The sequence below is a fragment of the Macaca thibetana genome, chromosome 1 (genome assembly GCF_024542745.1).
Source record: "Macaca thibetana thibetana isolate TM-01 chromosome 1, ASM2454274v1, whole genome shotgun sequence".
Classification (NCBI taxonomy): Eukaryota; Metazoa; Chordata; class Mammalia; order Primates; family Cercopithecidae; genus Macaca; species Macaca thibetana.
Window position 1 is genome coordinate 138,976,718 of NC_065578.1, and position 17,999 is coordinate 138,994,716.

Consider the following 17,999-nt stretch of genomic DNA (forward strand, 5'->3'; position numbering starts at 1 on the left):
TTGCTTTGACCTCAGGAGTTCAAGATCAGCCTGGGAAACATGGGGAAACCCCATCTGTACAAAAAATACAAAAATTAGCTGGACCTCAATGGCTCATGCCTGGCTGAGGCTGGAAAATCGCTTGAGCCCAAGAAGTGGAGGTTGCAGTCAGCCAAGATCGCACTACTGCTCTCAAGCCTGGGTGACAGACCAAGACCCTCTCTCAAAAAAAAGAAGTGAATGAGTTCTGTCATCCCACTTCTCACTACCTGGAACTAGTTTTTCTGCCCTTGACACATCACGTTTTGAGGTCTGTAGCAGGGCTTTGTGTCTGTATTTCTATAGCCTTGGGATGGGAGAGGGAGCTAAGCTGGTGATGTTAACCCTTCTGGGGATGAAATCACTTGTACCTGGACCCACTCTGTCCATCCAGTTGGAGATACCTCCCCTATGGGAGCTGTCCCACTCCCATGGGGTTGTACCCAGTGCTGTCCAGCTCCCTGGAAAGTGGCATACCTTGGCAGTTCTTCCTGATTCTGCTGAAATCCCTTGATTATGTGTGTCTAACTTTTTCTAGAGCTATCTATCTATCTTAAACTTTTTTTAGTATTCTTTTGATGCTGACAAAGGAAGATTCTGTGATCCTGCTTCACTGGGCCATCGTTACTTAAAATTGCCTTTAGCAGTGTTCCTTAAAAATCACCCAGAGGAGGGAGAACAGGAAAGATGAAAACAGAAGGATGATCATCTTTGTGGGGTAGAAAGATTCTATTGATGCACAGTGTGGAAAACAGTTTGGAAGCTAGTGAAACTAAAAGCTATGAAATTAAGCATTTTAGAACTAAGGCAATATGACTCAGAAACATCAATGAAAAAGAAAAAATAACAAACTAAGGCGTTATCACGGGAATAATAAAGAAGATACAGATAGGAGAACTGTTTAAAGGTTTTAATTAGTAGGACATTGGATTAACTGTACAGTTGGGAGTTAAAGGAAAAGGTAGATGAATTTGCAGCTTGTGCAGCTGGTGGCATCCACCAGGATTAGAGATCTGGGACATGAGCTATCTGAGTTTCAGGTGCCTGGGCACTATCAAGTGGAAAAGTCCAGCAGGATGTTGGGTCTGTGGTTGGGAGTTTAGGAGAGTCCTCTGGCTGAGCTATAGTTTTGTCTGTCATCAGGACATAGCTGGTGGTCAAAGCCATGAAAACATACTGCTTTAGTTCAGTAGTTCTCTACCTAAGGCAGTTTTCCCACCACCCCACCTCACATCCCCAGGGAACATTTGGCAATGTCTAGGGACATTTGTTTACCACTACGCAGAGGAGTGATAATGCTGCTAAATATTCTACAGTGCACAGGACAGCCAACAACAAAGAATTATCCAAGGCCAGGCATGGTGGCTCAGGCCTGTAATCCCAGCAATTTAGGAGGCTGAGGCAGGAGGATCACTTGAGCCAGGAGTTGGAGACCAGCCTGGACAACATAGTGAGACCCTGTCTCTACAAGAAAAAAAAAAAAAAAATATATATATATATATATATATACACACACACACACATATATATATTTTTTTCTTTCTTTCAAGATGGAATCTCACTCTACTGCCCAGACTGGAGTGCAGTGGTGCCATCTCAGCTCACTGCAACCTCCACCTCCCATGTTCAAGTGATTCTCCTGCCTCAGCCTCCTGAGTAGCTAGGATTACAGGTGTGCACCACCAAACCCAGCTAATTTTTGTATTTTTAGTAGAAACAGGGTTTCACCACATTGGCCAGGCTGGTCTCGAGCTCCTGACCTTGTGATCCACCTGCCTCAAGTCTCCCAAAGTGCTGGGATTACAAACGTGAGCCACCGCACCTTGCCAAGAAAATGTTTTTATTTAATTAGCTAGGCATAGTGGCATGCACCCGTAGTCCCAGCTACTTGGTAGGCTGAGGTGGGAGGATGACTTGACCCCAAGAGGTCAAGGCTGCAGTGTGCCATGATCACACCACTGCACTCCAGCCTGAGCAGCAGAGCTGAGACCCTGTCTCAAGGGAAACAAAAAAGAATTATCCAACTCAAAATATCAATAATGCCAAAGTTAAGAAACCCTGCTTTGGTGCCATATACTTATTTCTTTGCATCAGACAAATTTGATGATGACTGCATCATAGCATCTTCTCTCCCTTTTGTTGGCTCTGGTTTTTTTTTTTTGTTTTTTGTTTTGACACAGTGTTTCAAAAAAAGAGACCCTGTTTGTCGCCCAGGCTGGAGTGCAATGGCGTGATCTCAGCTCACTGCAACCTCCACCTCCCGGGTTCAAGCAAATCGGCTTCAGCCTCCCTGCATAGCTGGGGCCACAGGTGGATGCCACCACACCCGGCTAATTTTTTTTTTTTTTTTTTTGTATTTTTAGTAGAGACGGGGTTTCACCATGTTAGCCAGGCTGGTCTCAAACTCCTGACTTCAAGTGATCCGCCCACCTCGGCCTCCCAAAGTGCTGGGATTACAGGCGTGAGCCACCATTCCTGGCCTCCTTGGCTCTGTCATTAGGAACTATGATAGTGAGATTTTGTTTGCTTTGGTCAATGTATGTGGGTGTGTATGTATATACAAATAAGCACACACATATCCAATTATAAGAATTTCCTGTAGTCATGGTGACATAATGATAATGCTTTCACACTTGTCCTTGGGATTTCATGAACTAAAGAGAAAAGTTGGGGCCGGGCGCGGTGGCTCAAGCCTGTAATCCCAGCACTTTGGGAGGCCGAGACGGGCGGATCACGAGGTCAGGAGATCGAGACCATCCTGGCTAACACGGTGAAACCCCGTCTCTATTAAGAAATACAAAAAACTAGCCAGGCGAGGTGGCGGGCGCCTGTAGTCCCAGCTACTCGGGAGGCTGAGGCCGGAGAATGGCGTAAACCCGGGAGGCGGAGCTTGCAGTAAGCTGAGATCCGGCCACTGCACTCCAGCCTGGGTGACAGAGCGAGACTCCGTCTCAAAAAAAAAAAAAAAAAAAAAGAGAGAAAAGTTGGATTGGTATTTATTTCTAGACGTGCCAGAGATGAGGCATGTGGTATTCAGAGCCTTACAGATTTTGAACCAGAAGAATGATTGGCTCATTCTTCCTGCTGTGTTTCATTCAATGTATGGTACTCACACCAGAACAACTTTACACTTCATTAATCTAGAATTTCAGTGCTATTGGCCAAAATCATTAGGCCTCAGACCAAGGGGTGAATATTCAAAGTACCCCACTCATGCCTGTAATCCCAGCACTTTGGGAGACCGAGGCAGGTGGATCACTTGAGGTCAGGAGTTCAAGACCAGCCTGGCCAACATGGCAAAACAGTGTCTCTACAAAAATACAAAAATTAGCTGGGCGTGATGGTGTGCTCCTATAATCCCAGCTACTCAGGAGGCTGAGGCACAAGAAGCACTTGAACCTGGGAGGTGGAGGTTGCAGTGAGCCAAGATTGTACTCCAACCTAGGCGACAGAGTGAGACTCCATCTCAAAATAAAATAAAAAAAAGTATCCCACTTCATTGATAAGTATTTGTTATAAACTAAATACATCCTTGATTGTGTAGAGACTGAGAAACGTAAGACATTGTCTTACCTATCAGGAGCTTGCCTTCTAGATGATAATAGGAATGTTTATGAAACAATGACAAATGTATTAATTCATTCCTGAGGAGGGGAAGTAAATAAAGGTGACTGAATAGTGTGGCGATTTCAACTATATTTATAAAGACATACAGTGAAAAACATCAAGAAGGAAATATGCCAACATACAGTGCTTGCCTCTGGGAGATGGCATTATGCGTCATTTTTCCACTTTGTTAGTGCTCTTCAACCAAACCCCACCAAGAGCACACATGTAGTTGAACAAGTTGGGCTTATTACTCTTTGCAGTGCAGGAGAATGTACTCCATGGGGAACTGGGGGCATATCTCAGTAAGAGGGTATTAGGACTTAATTGATTTGGGATTTGTGTTAGATTTGGGAAGGATTTAATAACAGCCTTTGCCCTGAATGGCTGTTAAAAAGCAAGCATAATTCTATATTTGGGTGACTTAATAAATCTTGCCTAAACGGAAGGAAGATTAGACCAAGGCTAAAACTGTGATTGGCAAAGAAACAGTAGTTATATTAGCTAAGATGGCGGATGTTTGGTCATGTTTGTGTCTTGGACAGTGTTTATGCTTTGTCCATGTTCAGACTTCATTACAGAGTGTTCTCATTTCTGTCTTGATCCTTCACGGTCACAGAGTGGCCTTGTCTAATGTCCGTATTCTGTGGAATTATTTATGTGTAATAGGAGAGCACCACAGCTTCACTGTAAGGGCCCAGCCAGCTTGGAGCAACAACAAGACCTACCTGATAATATCAGCCTACATGTCAGATGTTACTCTACTCACTGTAACCTCTGCCTCCCAGGTTCAAGTGATTCTCCTGCCTCAGCCTCCCAAGTAGCTGGAACTACAGGCATGGGCCACCATACCTAGCTAATTTTTGTAGTTTTAGTAGAGTCGGGGTTTCCCCATGTTGGTCAATCTGGTCTCGATCTCCTGGTCTCATCTGCCTGCCTTGGCCTCCCAGAGTGCTCATTTGCTTTGTATTTTCAGATTTTCTCTCACGACCATATATGTATGTATGTATTTGGTTTGTCTGTCTGTATAGAATGGTCATCTGGCCGGGCGTGGTGGCTCATGCTTGTAATCCCAGCACTTTGGGAGGCTGAGGCAGGCGGACCACCTGAGGTCAGGAGTTCAAGACCAGCCTGACCAACATGGAGAAACCCCATCTCTACTAAAAATACAAAATTAGCTGGGCATGGTGGCGCATGCCTATAATCCTAGCTACTCAGCAGGCTGAGGCAGGAGAATAGCTTGAACCCGGGAAGCAGAGGTTGTGGTGAGTTGAGATCATACTATTGCACTCCAGCCTGGGCAACAAGAGCAAAATTCTGTCTCCAAAAAAAAAAAAAAAATAGTCATCTGGTATAAATGGGGTGGGTAACAGAGAGGAGTCCTGCAGCTTCCAAGCACAAAGTTGTGAATATGGAAGAGGAAAAAAAAAAACAGAAAAGACATTTCAATAGAGGTCAACTTTGGCCGAGCATGGTGGTTCACACCTGTAATCCCAGCACTTTGGGATGCCAAGGCGGACGAACCCCGCCTCCCGAGTAGCTGGGATTATAGACACGTGCCACCACACCTGGCTAATTTTTGTATTTTTAGGGAAATGAGGTTTCACCATGTTGGCCAGGCTGGTCTGGAACTCCTGACTTTGTGATCTGCCCACCTCGGCCTCTCAAAGTGTTGGGATTACAGGCGTGAGCTACCTTGCCTGTGCAAAAGCAACTTTTGTAGATTGTGGTTTAGACTGCTGCATAGTCAGTCCTCAGCCTCTGTCTGTGCCAACGGCAGAAGGGCTTTTGTTAGTTTATTCTCTTTGTCTTGAGAGTGCATTTTTGCTTCAATTCTTACTGTGTCCTGTTCTAAGACTTGGAACCTTATTGGGCAGAGCTGCCCAGGAGCAGGACCCACATGCAGCCTCCCTGTGTGTGCCCTGTCTGCCTGCGTCGGCCTGGTGCCCTCTCAAGAGGGCTATTAGCACTGCAATTTCACATCCTTATCTTAACCTCATCCTTCAGAGGTCATGAGTGTTTTTGTTTAAAAAACTTTGTTGATGGCTAAAGCAGGGCAGAGTGAGAGGAAGAGGAAGCACAATATCTAATCTCAGAGGGAAGAAGTCACAAGGTAGACTTCCTGCCCATGTATGTTGTTTGTAAGTCAACAAAGTGAGGAAAATTGGCATTTTTAATGTTTACCCTTTCTATTTCAGTTTGCTGGCTTTTGACTTTAATTTCCCAGATTGTTTTATATGCAGTTTTCTCTTTCTCCTATTAACATCTGAAATATTATAAAGAGATTAGAATAAAGATGTTTAGTCCTGTTCTTAAAAGTCTGAAAAAAATTTGTGGGTCAAAGCAACTTCTTCGTATCTTTTGGGATCTAAGTTTCATAAAAGAAGAGTGAGTGGGCCAGGTACAGTGGCTCACGCCTATAATCCCAGCACTTTGGGAGGCTAAGGTGGGTGGATCATGAGGTCAGGAGTTCGAGACCAGCCTGGCCAACATGGTGAAACCCCATTTCTACTAAAAATACCAAAAAAAATTAGCCAGGCATGGTGGTGGGTACTAAGCTACTCAGGAGGCTGAGACAGGAGAATCGCTTGAACCCAGGAGGCAGAGGTTGCAGTGAGCCGAGATTGCACCATTGCACTCTAGCCTAGGCAAGAAGAGCGAAACTCCGTCTCAAAACAAAACAAAACAAGAAAGCATTAATGATTCTAAACTCTGATATGTAATTAAGAATAGATTTAAGAATAAAGTTGGTTGGGCATGGTGGCTCACGCCTGTAATCCCAGCACTTTGGGAGGCCGAGGTGGGTGGATCACCTGAGGTCAGGAGTTTGAGACCAGCTTGACCAGTATGGTGAAACCCCATCTCTACTGAAAATACCAAAATTGACCAGGCATGGTGGCGTGTGCCTATAGTCCCAGCTACTCGGAAGGCTGAGGCAGGAGGATGGTGTAAATCCAGTGAAGTGAGATCATGCCATTGCCTTCCAACCTGGACACAGAGTGAGACTCCATCTCCAAAAAAAAAAAATAGATTTGTATGACCAAATGAAAATATTTGTTAAAATAAAAGTAGTAGCATATCTTGAATTACTTTTTGAACCTGAGTATTTCATAACATATAATGCTTAATAAGAATTATAGGAAAATATCGGCCGGGCACAGTGGCTCACGCTTGTAATCCCAGCACTTTGGGAGGCCGAGGCAGGAGGATCACGAGGTCAGGAGATCGAGACCATCCTGGCAAACACGGTGAAACCCCGTCTCTACTAAAAATACAAAAAAATCAGCCGGGCGTGGTGGCAGGCGCCTGTAGTCCCAACTGCTCGGGAGGCTGAGGCAGGAGAATGGCGTGAGCCCGGGAGGCAGAGGTTGCAGTGAGCCGAGATCGCGCCACTGCACTCCAGCCTGGGCGACAGAGCAAGACTCCGTCTCAAAGAAAAAAAAAAGATTTATAGGAAAATATCAGTGTAAATAAGCCATAACTTTTTTCAAATTTTAGTAAAATGCTATAGATATATAACATAAAATTTATCATTTTCGCCATTTTTAAGTGTATATTTCTGTGGCAGTAAGTACATTCACATTGTTGTGCAACCATCACCACTACTCATCTCCAGAACTTTTTCAGCTTCCCAAACTGAAACTCCGTCCCCATTAAACATAAACTGCCCATTCCTTCTTCCTTAGCCCCTGGCAACCACCATTCTACTTTCTGTCTCTATACTTTGCCTATTACTAGGTACCTCATACAAGTAGAATCATACAATATTTGTGGGATAACTCTTTTTTTTTTCCTTTGAGATGGAGTTTTGCTCTTGATGCCCAGGCTAGAGTGCAATGGTGTGATCTTGGCTCACTGCAACCTCTGCCTCCCAGGTTCAAGTGATTCTCCTGCCTCAGCCTCCTAAATAGCTGGGGTTATAGGCACCTGCCACCACACCTGTTTGTTTTTGTTTTTGTTTTTGTTTTTGTTTTTTGAGACGATGTCTCGCTCTTGTTCCGTAGGCTGGAGTGCAGTGGTGTGATCTCGGCTCACTGCAACCTCTGCCTCCTGGGTTCAAGCAATTCTCCTGCCTCAGTGTCCTGAGTAGCTGGGATTATGGGCACCTGCCACCACACCCGGCTAAGTTTTGTATTTTAGTAGAGATGGTGTTTCACCATGTTGGCCAGGCTAGTCTCAAACTCCTGAACTCAGGTGATCCGCCTGCCTCGACCTCCCAAAGTGCTGGGATTACAGGCATGAGCCACCGCACCCGGCCTACACCAGTATTTTTAGTAGACACAGGGTTTCACCATGTTGCCTAGGCTGGTCTCGAACTCTTGACCTCAGGTGATCTGCCCGCCTTGGCCTCCCAGAGTGCTGGGATTACAGGCATGAGTCACCACGCCTGGCCTATAATTTCCTTAAGAGACTGTTTTCCTTCTTTTTCTAATAATTCCTTTAGCTTAGCTTTCTGTAGTTACCAAATTATTTGAGATTTCCATTAAGGCCTTTATTAAAAAATAATATAGTATTATTGTAATATAACATTATTAAGAGAAAATGGCATAAAGAAAAAACAAATTAGTTTAAGCTTCTAAATACTTGATATCCTAGTACCATTTCAATAAATGGTTTTCTGAAATACTCATATTTTGTTTTATAAGCTCTTTATTATGCCATTTAAAATTCTTCTCGCCGGGCGTGGTGGCTCACGCCTGTAATCCCAGCACTTTGGGAGGCCGAGGTGGGCGGATCACGAGGTCAGGAGATCAAGACCATCCTGGCTAACACGGTGAAACCCCTTCTCTACTGAAAAATACAAACAGTTAACCGGGCATGGTGACGGGCGCCTGTTGTCCCAGCTACTCGGGAGGCTGAGGCAGGAGAATGGCGTGAACCCGGGAGGTGGAGCTCGCAGTGAGCTGATATCGCACCACTGCACTCCAGCCTGGGCAACGAGCAAGACTCCATCTCAAAAAAAATAATAATAAAATAAAATAAAATTCTTCTCATTTGCTCTCACTTGAGAATAAATAGAATTCATTTTAGTTCTTACTATAAGTCGGAAAGATTACCATATTTCAATGAAAGAATAGTTAGATTTCAATGATCCAAAGATTCCTTAGCCCTTATTTCTACTAATTAGAAAGTAATGTTGCTATAGAAACTTTTGGAGGTATCCTAGGTAGAGTACACCTCATGCCCTCAAAAAAAGGAGAGTTTGGCTGAGCGTGGTGGCTCGTGCCTGTAATCCCAGCACTTTGGAAGGCCGAGGTGGGTGGATCACAAGATCAGAGACCAGCCTGGCCAACATGGTGAAACCCATCTCTACTAAACATACAAAAAATTAGCTGGGCATGGTAGTGCACATCTGTAATCCCAGCTACTTGGTAGGCTGAGGGAGAAGAATCTCTTGAACCCGGGAGGGGGAGCTTGCAGTGAGCCGAGATCACTCCATCGCACTTTAGCCTGGGCCACAGGGTGAGACTCTGTCTCAAAAAAAAAAAAAAAAAGGCCGGGCGCGGTGGCTCAAGCCTGTAATCCCGGCACTTTGGGAGGCCGAGACGGGCGGATCACAAGGTCAGGAGATCGAGACCATCCTGGCTAACACGGTGAAACCCCGTCTCTACTAAAAATACAAAAAACTAGCCAGGCGAGGTGGCGGGCACCTGTAGTCCCAGCTGCTCGGGAGGCTGAGGCGGGAGAATGACATGAACCCGGGAGGCGGAGCTTGCAGTGAGCTGAGATCCAGCCACTGCACTCCAGCCTGGGCGACAGAGCGAGACTCCGTCTCAAAAAAAAAAAAAAAAAAAAAAAAAGGAGGACAGTTTGTTACTTTCTTTCGAGCGTATTTGAAATTATTTTTCTAAAGGTTTAATCTTCTAAGAATTAGGAAACTTCTGAGAGTATCTAAATGTATAACAATGAATTCATTTTCTTAAGCTCATACCCCACCTCATTTATTTATTGTGTTCCTTTATATACTGAGCTTTCTTTCACAAAAGATTTTTCTTAAACAAAGGGTATGCTAAGAATAGAAAGCTGACAATTGCTCCCACTATGCAAATGTGAGAAAAATTCTTCCTCTGCTGGGCACTGTGGCTCACACCTGTAATCCCAGCACTTTGGGAAGCTGAGGCAGGTGGATCACGAGGCAGGCAGATCACGAGGTCAGGAGTTTCAGACCAGCCTGACCAATATGGTGAAACCCCATCTCTACTAAAATACAAAAATTATCCAGTGTGGTGGCGCATGCCTGTAATCTCAGCTACTCAGGGGGCTGAGGCAGGAGAATCACTTGAACCTGGGAGGCGGAGGTTGCAGTGAACCGCGATTGCACCACTGCACTCCAGCCTGGCAACAGAGCGAGACACAAAAAAGAAAAATTCCTCTGGGTCCTCACAAAGAGAACACTAAGATGTGATGCACAATGTCTTTAATAATATTTCTGACATAAACACAATAAGCCTCTTGGGACTGAGGCTTGTCGTTTTCTTAATATAAACTGAGGGTATTACTCAAAGCCAGTTCATTAAACACAATTTGATGAAGGTCCAAGAAATGCACTCTGAGAGTACACAGGACCTCGTGGAGGTCCGGCTTAATCCAAGGGTAGAATTTAGATATTGAGAAGTATAAAATAATTGTCTTCCTATAATTGAGCTTTTGATTAAAACAGGACACTAGATAGTTTGAGATTAGATTGTCTAACAGCACGTGGAGTGTCCTTAGGGAAGATCCGTACAGCTAATGTGACAGTGTGACAGTTGAGGTAAGTTGACAGATTCTTAAAATCACAGAAAGCACCTAATAAAGGCTCCTACCTAATGTGGCAGCCCACCACCATAGCAAGAAAGTCTATGCTAGTCTTCATTTTAAGAAATCACTATTATATGTTCACTGATGCCCCCCTTCCCTCTCAAATATAGCACAAAATTGTATATACTCATCTGGAGATAAGATACTGGTTTCTTATTATCAAAAATATTAAATAAATAATAAAGTTAACAAACTTCCATAAAGGCCATTCAGTTGCAAATCTGAACTTTAAAACTCAGGTTTTCCAATTCCTCGTCCAGTGTTATTTCCACTTTTTAGCTCTTTTTACTGAAGTGTGATACACCTACAGAAAAGTGGTAAATGTAAAGTAGATTTAGAGAGTCAAGAAAAAAAATTAAAAAGTCGTAAATGTCCAGCTCCATGAATTGTTACAAACAAAGTCTCTAGATCAAGAAAGAGAACACTCCAAGTCTAATTCATAGAATTATGAAGTAGAATGGTGACTGCCAGGGATTGGGAGGCGGGGGCAGGAGGAATGAGGAGTTACTGTTTAATGGATGCATTGTTTTCTTTTGGGAAGATAGAAAAGTTCTGGAGCTGGATAGGGGTGATACAACAATGCGGATGGACTTAATGCCACTGACCTGTACACTGAAAAATGGTTGAAATGGTCAGTTTTTTGTATGTTTTGCCACAATAAAATAGAACATTCCCACACCTACAAAAGCTGCCCTTCTGCTTCCAGTCACTACCCACTCCTACCTGCCCCCAGGATTGACCACTATCCTGACTCAGTTGAAAATTGTTCACACTAAAAGATGCTTAGCAATCCTACATTCTGACCCTTTAGTTTTACTACTCAGAGGAAAAAGCACAAGGTTGTTTGCCTAAGATCATAGTTTGGGTCCCAGGTCAAAATGGATTGAATGGGAAATTAACTGTTTCTTGAACCTGTGGTAGATAACATGTCCATTTTATTTAGTGATAGCAACTAACAGATGTATAATTTATGCAGTTCTTGACTATGCCCTGCAGGGATGCAGTAAGAGGCTGGTATGTGAGTGTGGGCAGAGCAACAGGTAACTAGTGCACAAGGCCGGCAACTCCAGTCCTCTCAGCCAGGTCACCGAACCCTGTGCCTGGAGCACTTTGCCAGGCTGACGCTTTACACTAAGAAAAGCTTACTGGGCAGGTGCTGTGGCCCACACCTGTAATCCCAGCACTTTGGGAGGCCAAGGTGGGCAGATCACTTGAGCTGAGGAGTTTGAGATCAGTCTGGGCAACATCGTGAAACCCCATCTCTACAAAAAATACAAAAATTAGCCAGGTGTGGTAGTGGGTGCCTGTAGTCCCAGCTACCCAAGAGGCTGAGGTGGGAGGATCGCTTGAGCCCGGGAGGTGGAGGTTGCAGTAAGCCAGGATTGCGCCACTGCACTTCAACCTGGGTGACAGAGCCAGACTGTCTCAAAGAATAAAAAAGAGAAAAGCTTAATGGCTTGTGTTTATTCACTTTTGTGTGTGTTTCTTCTTTTCTTTTTTTTTTTTGTTTTGAGACCAAGTCTCCATCACCCAGGCTGGAGTGCAGTGGTACGATCTCAGCTCACTGCAGCCTCCACCTCCCGGGTTCCAGTGATTCTCCTGTCTCAGCCTTCTGAGTAGCTGTGATTACAGGTACATGCCACCATGCCCAGCTAATTTTTGTTTTAGTAGAGACAGGGTTTCACCACGTCGGCCAGGCTGGTCTCAAACTCCTGACCTCAGGTGATTCGCCCTCCTCGGCCTCTCAAAGTGCTGGGATTACAGGTGCGAGCTGCCGCGCCCGGCAATGTTTCTTCTTAAAATAGTTATTTAATAATATAATATTTGCTACACAGGAAAGAACATATGCAATGTATATGTAAGTTATGAATCAGAATAATAAGCAAATACTCATAAGCTTACCATCTAACTGTCACACATTTTAAATAATTAAAAACTGTTTTGATTGGGTGCAGTGGCTTATGTCTGTAATCCCAGCATTTTGGGAGGCTGGGGCAGGAGAATTGCTTGAGGCCAGGAGTTTGAGACAAGCCTAGGCAACATAGCAAGACCCCATCTCCAAAAAAAAGCAGACCTGGTAGCTCACACCGGTAATCCCAGCACTTCGGGAGGCTGAGGTGAGCAGATCACCTGAGGCTAGGAGTTTGAGACCAGCCTGGCCAAACCCCGTTTCTACTAAAAATACAAAAAATTAGCCAGGCATGGTGGCATGCGCCTGTAGTCCTAGCTACTCAGGAGTGCAGTGGTGCGATCTTGGCTCAGGCCTAGCCAGGCATGGTGGCATGTAGTTCCAGCTCCTCCAGAGGCTGAGGTAGAAGGATCTCTTGTGCCCAGGAGGTCAAGTCTGTTGTGGTTGTTCCACTGCACTCCTGCCTGGGCGACAGAGCAAGACCCTGGGGGAAAGACAAAGCTCGTTTTGTTTGCCTCTGCAGTTTGTCACTAAAAATATTATTAAACATAATGTATGCAAGCAAGGTACTGGGTTAAGTGTTAAAACTCTGGGTTGGTTTGTTTTCTCTACATCCAGTCTCATGAGAAATTCTGAGTTCTAAGTTGCAACATACTTGTCATTGCTAATGTCTCTTGAAATGAGCTGAAGGGGAATTGGCACCAAAATCAGGATTGAGTGTTAGATAAATGATTAAGAAAGAATATACTGAGCTCAGAGGACTTTGTGCTTTTATTATAGAGCAAATACTGCTCCTTCTCTCCTGGCCAGGTTCAGTATTATTTCTCCCGTCCTAGCCAGCCTCACACCAACACTAAGCATTGCTTAAGTATTTGCCATATTTAAGCTGGAAAGGAAATGTGTTTCTTCACCTTGGGAAAGATCGAGGTGCTGGCTTTCATTCTTGTTGATGCTTAGTATTTGCTGCAACTGTACACAAATTCCTCAAACTTCAGGAGCATAAATTGTTTGCCTTTAGCTTTCTCAAGTTTGGAATCTGCTTCTTAGCCTCATTTCTCAACATTGAAATTTGTATAAATCTTAACAGCACTGGTCTGGAAGTCAGTTATACTCATTTAGTCAAACAGCCGTTATTAAGAAGCTATTATGTAGATGAATATGGTCTTTATCTTTATTTTGAGACTCAGTCTCACTCTGTCGCCCAGGCTGGAGTGCAGTGGCGTGATCTCTGCTCACTATAACCTCCACCTCCAGGGCTTAAGCAGTTCTCATGCCTCAGCCTCCTGAGTAGCTGGGACTACAGGTGTGTACCATAACGCCCGGCTAATTTTTTTTTTTTTTTGAGACGGAGTCTCGCTCTGTCGCCCAGGCTGGAGTGCAGTGGCCGGATCTCAGCTCACTGCAAGCTCCGCCTCCCGGGTTCACGCCATTCTCCTGCCTCAGCCTCCTGAGTAGCTGGGACTACAGGTGCCCACCACCTTGCCCGGCTAGTTTTTTGTATTTTTTTTTTTAGTAGAGACGGGGTTTCACCGTGTTAGCGAGGATGGTCTCGATCTCCTGACCTCGTGATCTGCCCATCTCGGCCTCCCAAAGTGCTGGGATTACAAGCATGAGCCACCACGCCTGGCATGGTCTTTAAAACTTCAATGAAAAATCATTTTTCTCTCTTACTTAGAATGGTACCAAACCACCACTGGATGCAGATGTAAATTTGGAAGCAATTGCTGGTGACCTTCGCTGTGATTGCTATACGTAAGTGTTTAAATCTTAAGTCAATTCACTCTCTGGGGTTCAATTTCCTCATCTATAAAATGAGGTGTGATGATGCTCACCTCAGCAGATTGTTGGGAGGATTAAATGAGGTATCCCATGAAGCATATAAAGTGTCTGGCATCTCCCTTCTTAGAGAAGAGACTGCACATTTGGAGGCTCTGAAGGAATTCCCGGGAACAGGGGAGTCCTTTCATATGTTGACTCTTGGTACTTAACCTACCCTAACCAGCATTGCTGTCCTTTACAAATCGTACTGGTGCGTCAGCATTTAAAAGAGACTAATCTACAATTGCCACATTTTCCAGCCCTCAGGATGCATTTTCACTGCACACCTTTTTACCTCCACATAGCCTGTAGTAACATCAGGAAATCTGACATTTCTGCCTTCTTCCTTCCTATGTTTGTGGTTGTTACAGTTGTTAGTTTTTCTTCATGTGTTTTGAAGTAAATTTGTTTGTTAATTTTCCCAACTTGGGTACACAGAGTTTAACTAACAGAGACACTACCCCCTATGGCTTTTTGTTTTGTTTCTTTCTTTTTTTTTTTTTTCCAGACAGGGTTTCCCTCTTTCACCCAGGCTGGAGTACAGTGGCATGATCATGGCTCACTGTAGCCTTTACTTCCTTTACTTCCTTGGTTTTTTTTTTTTTTTGAGATGGAGTCTCGCTCTGTCGCCCAGGCTGGAGTGCAGTGGCCAGATCTCAGCTCACTGCAAGCTCCACCTCCCGGGTTCACGCCATTCTCCTGCCTCAGCCTCCCAAGTAGCTGGGACTACAGGCGCCCGCCACCTTGCCCGGCTAGTTTTTTGTACTTTTTAGTAGAGACGGGGTTTCACCGTATTAACCAGGATGGTCTCGATCTCCTGACCTCGTGATCCGCCCGTCTCGGCCTCCCAAAATGCTGGGATTACAGGCTTGAGCCACCGCGCCCGGCCCCTTTGCTTCCTTTGTTGAGAAACAATCCTCTGACCTCAGCCTCCCGGATAGCTGGGACTACAGGTGCACGCCACCATGCCCAGCTAATTTTTTTTAAAAATTTTTGTAGTTATGGGGTCTTGCCATATTGCCCAGGCTTGTCATGAACTCTGAGCTTAAGTAGTCCCTCACGCCTCAGCCTCCCAAACTGCTGGGATCACAGGTGTGAGCCACCATGCCCGGCCCTTTTTTCCCCTATTATGTCCTTCTAATGTAGCAGTGATTCTCAATGAAGAGAAATTCATCACCCTTCATCAGGAGGGGTGGTGAGATACAGATGTAAATGCCCCTACCTTCCGTTAAATAGGATGTGCCTCACCCCCTAGTTGGGAATCAAATCCATACCAGTCTTTATTTAAATGATGTGGCCAGGCACGGTGGCTCAACGCCTGTAATCCAAGCACTTTGGGAGGCCGAGGTGGGTAGATCACGTGAGTTCAGGAATTGGAGACAAGCCTGGCCAACATGGTGAAACCTTGTCTCCACTAAAAATACAAAAATTAGCCGGGCATGGTAGCGCATGCCTGTAATCCCAGCTACTAGGGAGGCCAAGACAGGAGAATTGCTTGAACCCAGGGGGTGGAGGTTGCAGTGAGCTGAGATCGTGTCAGTGCACTCCAGCCTGGGCAACAGAGCAAGACTCCATCTCAAAAATAAATAAATAAATAAAATTAGGCCGGGCGCGGTGGCTCAAGCCTGTAATCCCAGCACTTTGGGAGGCCGAGACGGGCGGATCACGAGGTCAGGAGATCGAGACCATCCTGGCTAACACGGTGAAACCCCGTCTCTACTAAAAAATACAAAAAACTAGCCGGGCGAGGTGGCGGGCGCCTGTAGTCCCGGCTACTCAGGAGGCTGAGGCAGGAGAATGGCGTGAACCCGGGAGGCGGAGCTTGCAGTGAGCCGAGATCGCGCCACTGCACTCCAGCCTGGGTGACAGAGCCAGACTCCGTCTCAAAAAAATAAATAAATAAAATAAAAAAAAAATTAAATTAAAAATAAAGAAATGACCTTACTGCTTAGGGGACTACTTCTTGAGTAGTTTACTGCTTTAAGGGTGGGAGCAGTGGCTCACAGCTGTAATCCTAGCCCTTTAGGAGGCCAAGGCGGGCAGACTGTTTGAGGCCAGAAGTTTGAGGCCAGCCTGGGCAACATAGTAAGACCCCGTCTCTACAAAAAATAATAATAATAACAGCTTTAAGTGCTCAAATCTGAAAAGATTTTCAGTAACAGAGGTGGTTTTGGTGGCAGAACTTGCCCTGGTCTAAATCTTTTGGATATACCAAGTAGGCTGTCAGTCTGTGAAGGGGTTAGGGCTAAAGTTGAATGGTGTACATTTTGGATTTTCTTGCCACTATAATCACAGTTTGAGAGATACTACACCACTACAGTCTTTAGCTGTCAGTTTGCGTTAGTTAATGATGTCTCCACCAATGTTAGATTTCATACTGGGGGAAGGAATGAATACCCCAGCGGGCATGTGATTATTAAATAATGTTATAACCCTAACATTTAGCCAACAAAACACCAGATTCAGTTAAAAATTTAAGCTCTGTGGGTCTTTACTTTTATATAGTATGTGTCTGAGGCAAGAGAATCACTCAAACCCAGGACACGGAGGTTGCATTGAGCCAAGATTGTGCCACTGCACTCCAGCCTAGGTAACAGAGCGAGACTCCATCTCAAAAAAAAAAAAAAAAAAAAAAAAAAATTTATATAGTATGGGGATTATCAACATTATATAATAAGTTTGATGTCCAGAGATGAGGTTTTTTTAAAAAAATTCATTTTTTGTTTTCATCTTTTCTTTCCAAGACTTCTGAATAATAGAAGTGAGGTTTTTATCCCCAAATTCAAACTCTTTCTCAAAGAATCTCTAAGAATCCTGTTTCAGCTGTAAAGTAGTGAAACTCCAGTCAGCATGAGTGTCTTTCATTTAACTTAGAACTGTGCTGACTCAGCATATTATTACATGAAATAATTAAATAAGTGAAGGCCTGTTTGTATTTGTCATATTTTAAGTAACTTATGATGTGTTCATTCAGTTTTAACTTGAGTCAGCTGCATTAAAGACTTTCCAGGGTTTGTATTTTTCCCTTCTGAACTTGAGCCGTAAGTGACTTTTTTGGGGTTTTTTTGAGACAGGGTCTCACTCTGTCACCCAGGCTCACTATAGCCTATGCCTCCCAGACTCAAGCAATTCTGCCATCTCCACCTCCCAAAGTGCTGGAATTACAGGCAGGACCCACTGCGCTCAGCCCATAAATGACTTTTTAATAAGCTTACTTTAGACCTTATGTAATACATGAATATGCTAGTCAGCACTTTAGCCTTTTATGCATTGTATTGTTTCCTCCATCATTTCCTTTCCTCTTGAGTTTAGTTTTTTGTTTTTGTTTTTGTTTTTTAATTGGGACAGAGTCTCACTCTGTCGCCCAGGCTGCAGTGCAGTGGTGCGATCTTGGCTCACTGCAACCTCCACCTCTCGGGCTCAAGTGATTCTCCCACCTAAGTGGCATGAGCCACTGCACCTGGCCTAGAAATATCTTACGTAAAAGCTAAGAGCAGGCTGGACGCGGTGGTTCACGCCTGTAATCCCAGCACTTTGGGAGGCTGAGGCGGGCAGATCACGAGGTCAGGAGATCGAGACCATCCTGGGTAACACGGTGAAACCCTGTCTCTACTAAAACTACAAAAAGTTAGCCAGGCGTGGTGGCGGGCGCCTGTAGTCCCAGCTACTCCGGAGGCTGAAGCAGGAGAATGGCATGAACCCGGAAGGCGGTGCTTGCAGGGAGCCGAGATCACGCCACCGCACTCCAGCCTGGGCTGCAGAGCGAGACTCCGTCTCCCCCCACCAAAAAAAAGGCGGGCCGGGCGCGGTGGCTCAAGCCCGTAATCCCAGCACTTTGGGAGGCCGA

At 44.8% G+C, this 17,999-nt stretch overlaps 2 protein-coding genes and 1 long non-coding RNA gene across 6 annotated transcripts in view; 1 reads left to right on the forward strand and 2 right to left on the reverse strand.

The window, feature by feature from the left end:
* LOC126937498 (uncharacterized) overlaps nucleotides 1-2,920 on the reverse strand; it is a 141,531-nt gene extending 138,611 nt beyond the window's left edge. Inside the window, exon 1 of the long non-coding RNA XR_007719753.1 lies at nucleotides 2,824-2,920. This is a non-coding gene — a long non-coding RNA (uncharacterized LOC126937498). The remainder of the gene's footprint in view (nucleotides 1-2,823) is intronic.
* CNIH4 (cornichon family AMPA receptor auxiliary protein 4) overlaps nucleotides 1-17,999 on the reverse strand; it is a 728,363-nt gene that overhangs the window by 135,147 nt on the left and 575,217 nt on the right. The gene's annotated exons all lie outside the window — the stretch shown is intronic.
* NVL (nuclear VCP like) overlaps nucleotides 1-17,999 on the forward strand; it is a 106,292-nt gene that overhangs the window by 82,019 nt on the left and 6,274 nt on the right. For all 4 annotated transcript variants that reach the window (XM_050760706.1, XM_050760695.1, XM_050760697.1 and 1 more), the window contains one exon: nucleotides 14,010-14,086. In XM_050760706.1, the coding sequence (XP_050616663.1) occupies nucleotides 14,010-14,086 (77 nt within the window). The remainder of the gene's footprint in view (nucleotides 1-14,009; nucleotides 14,087-17,999) is intronic.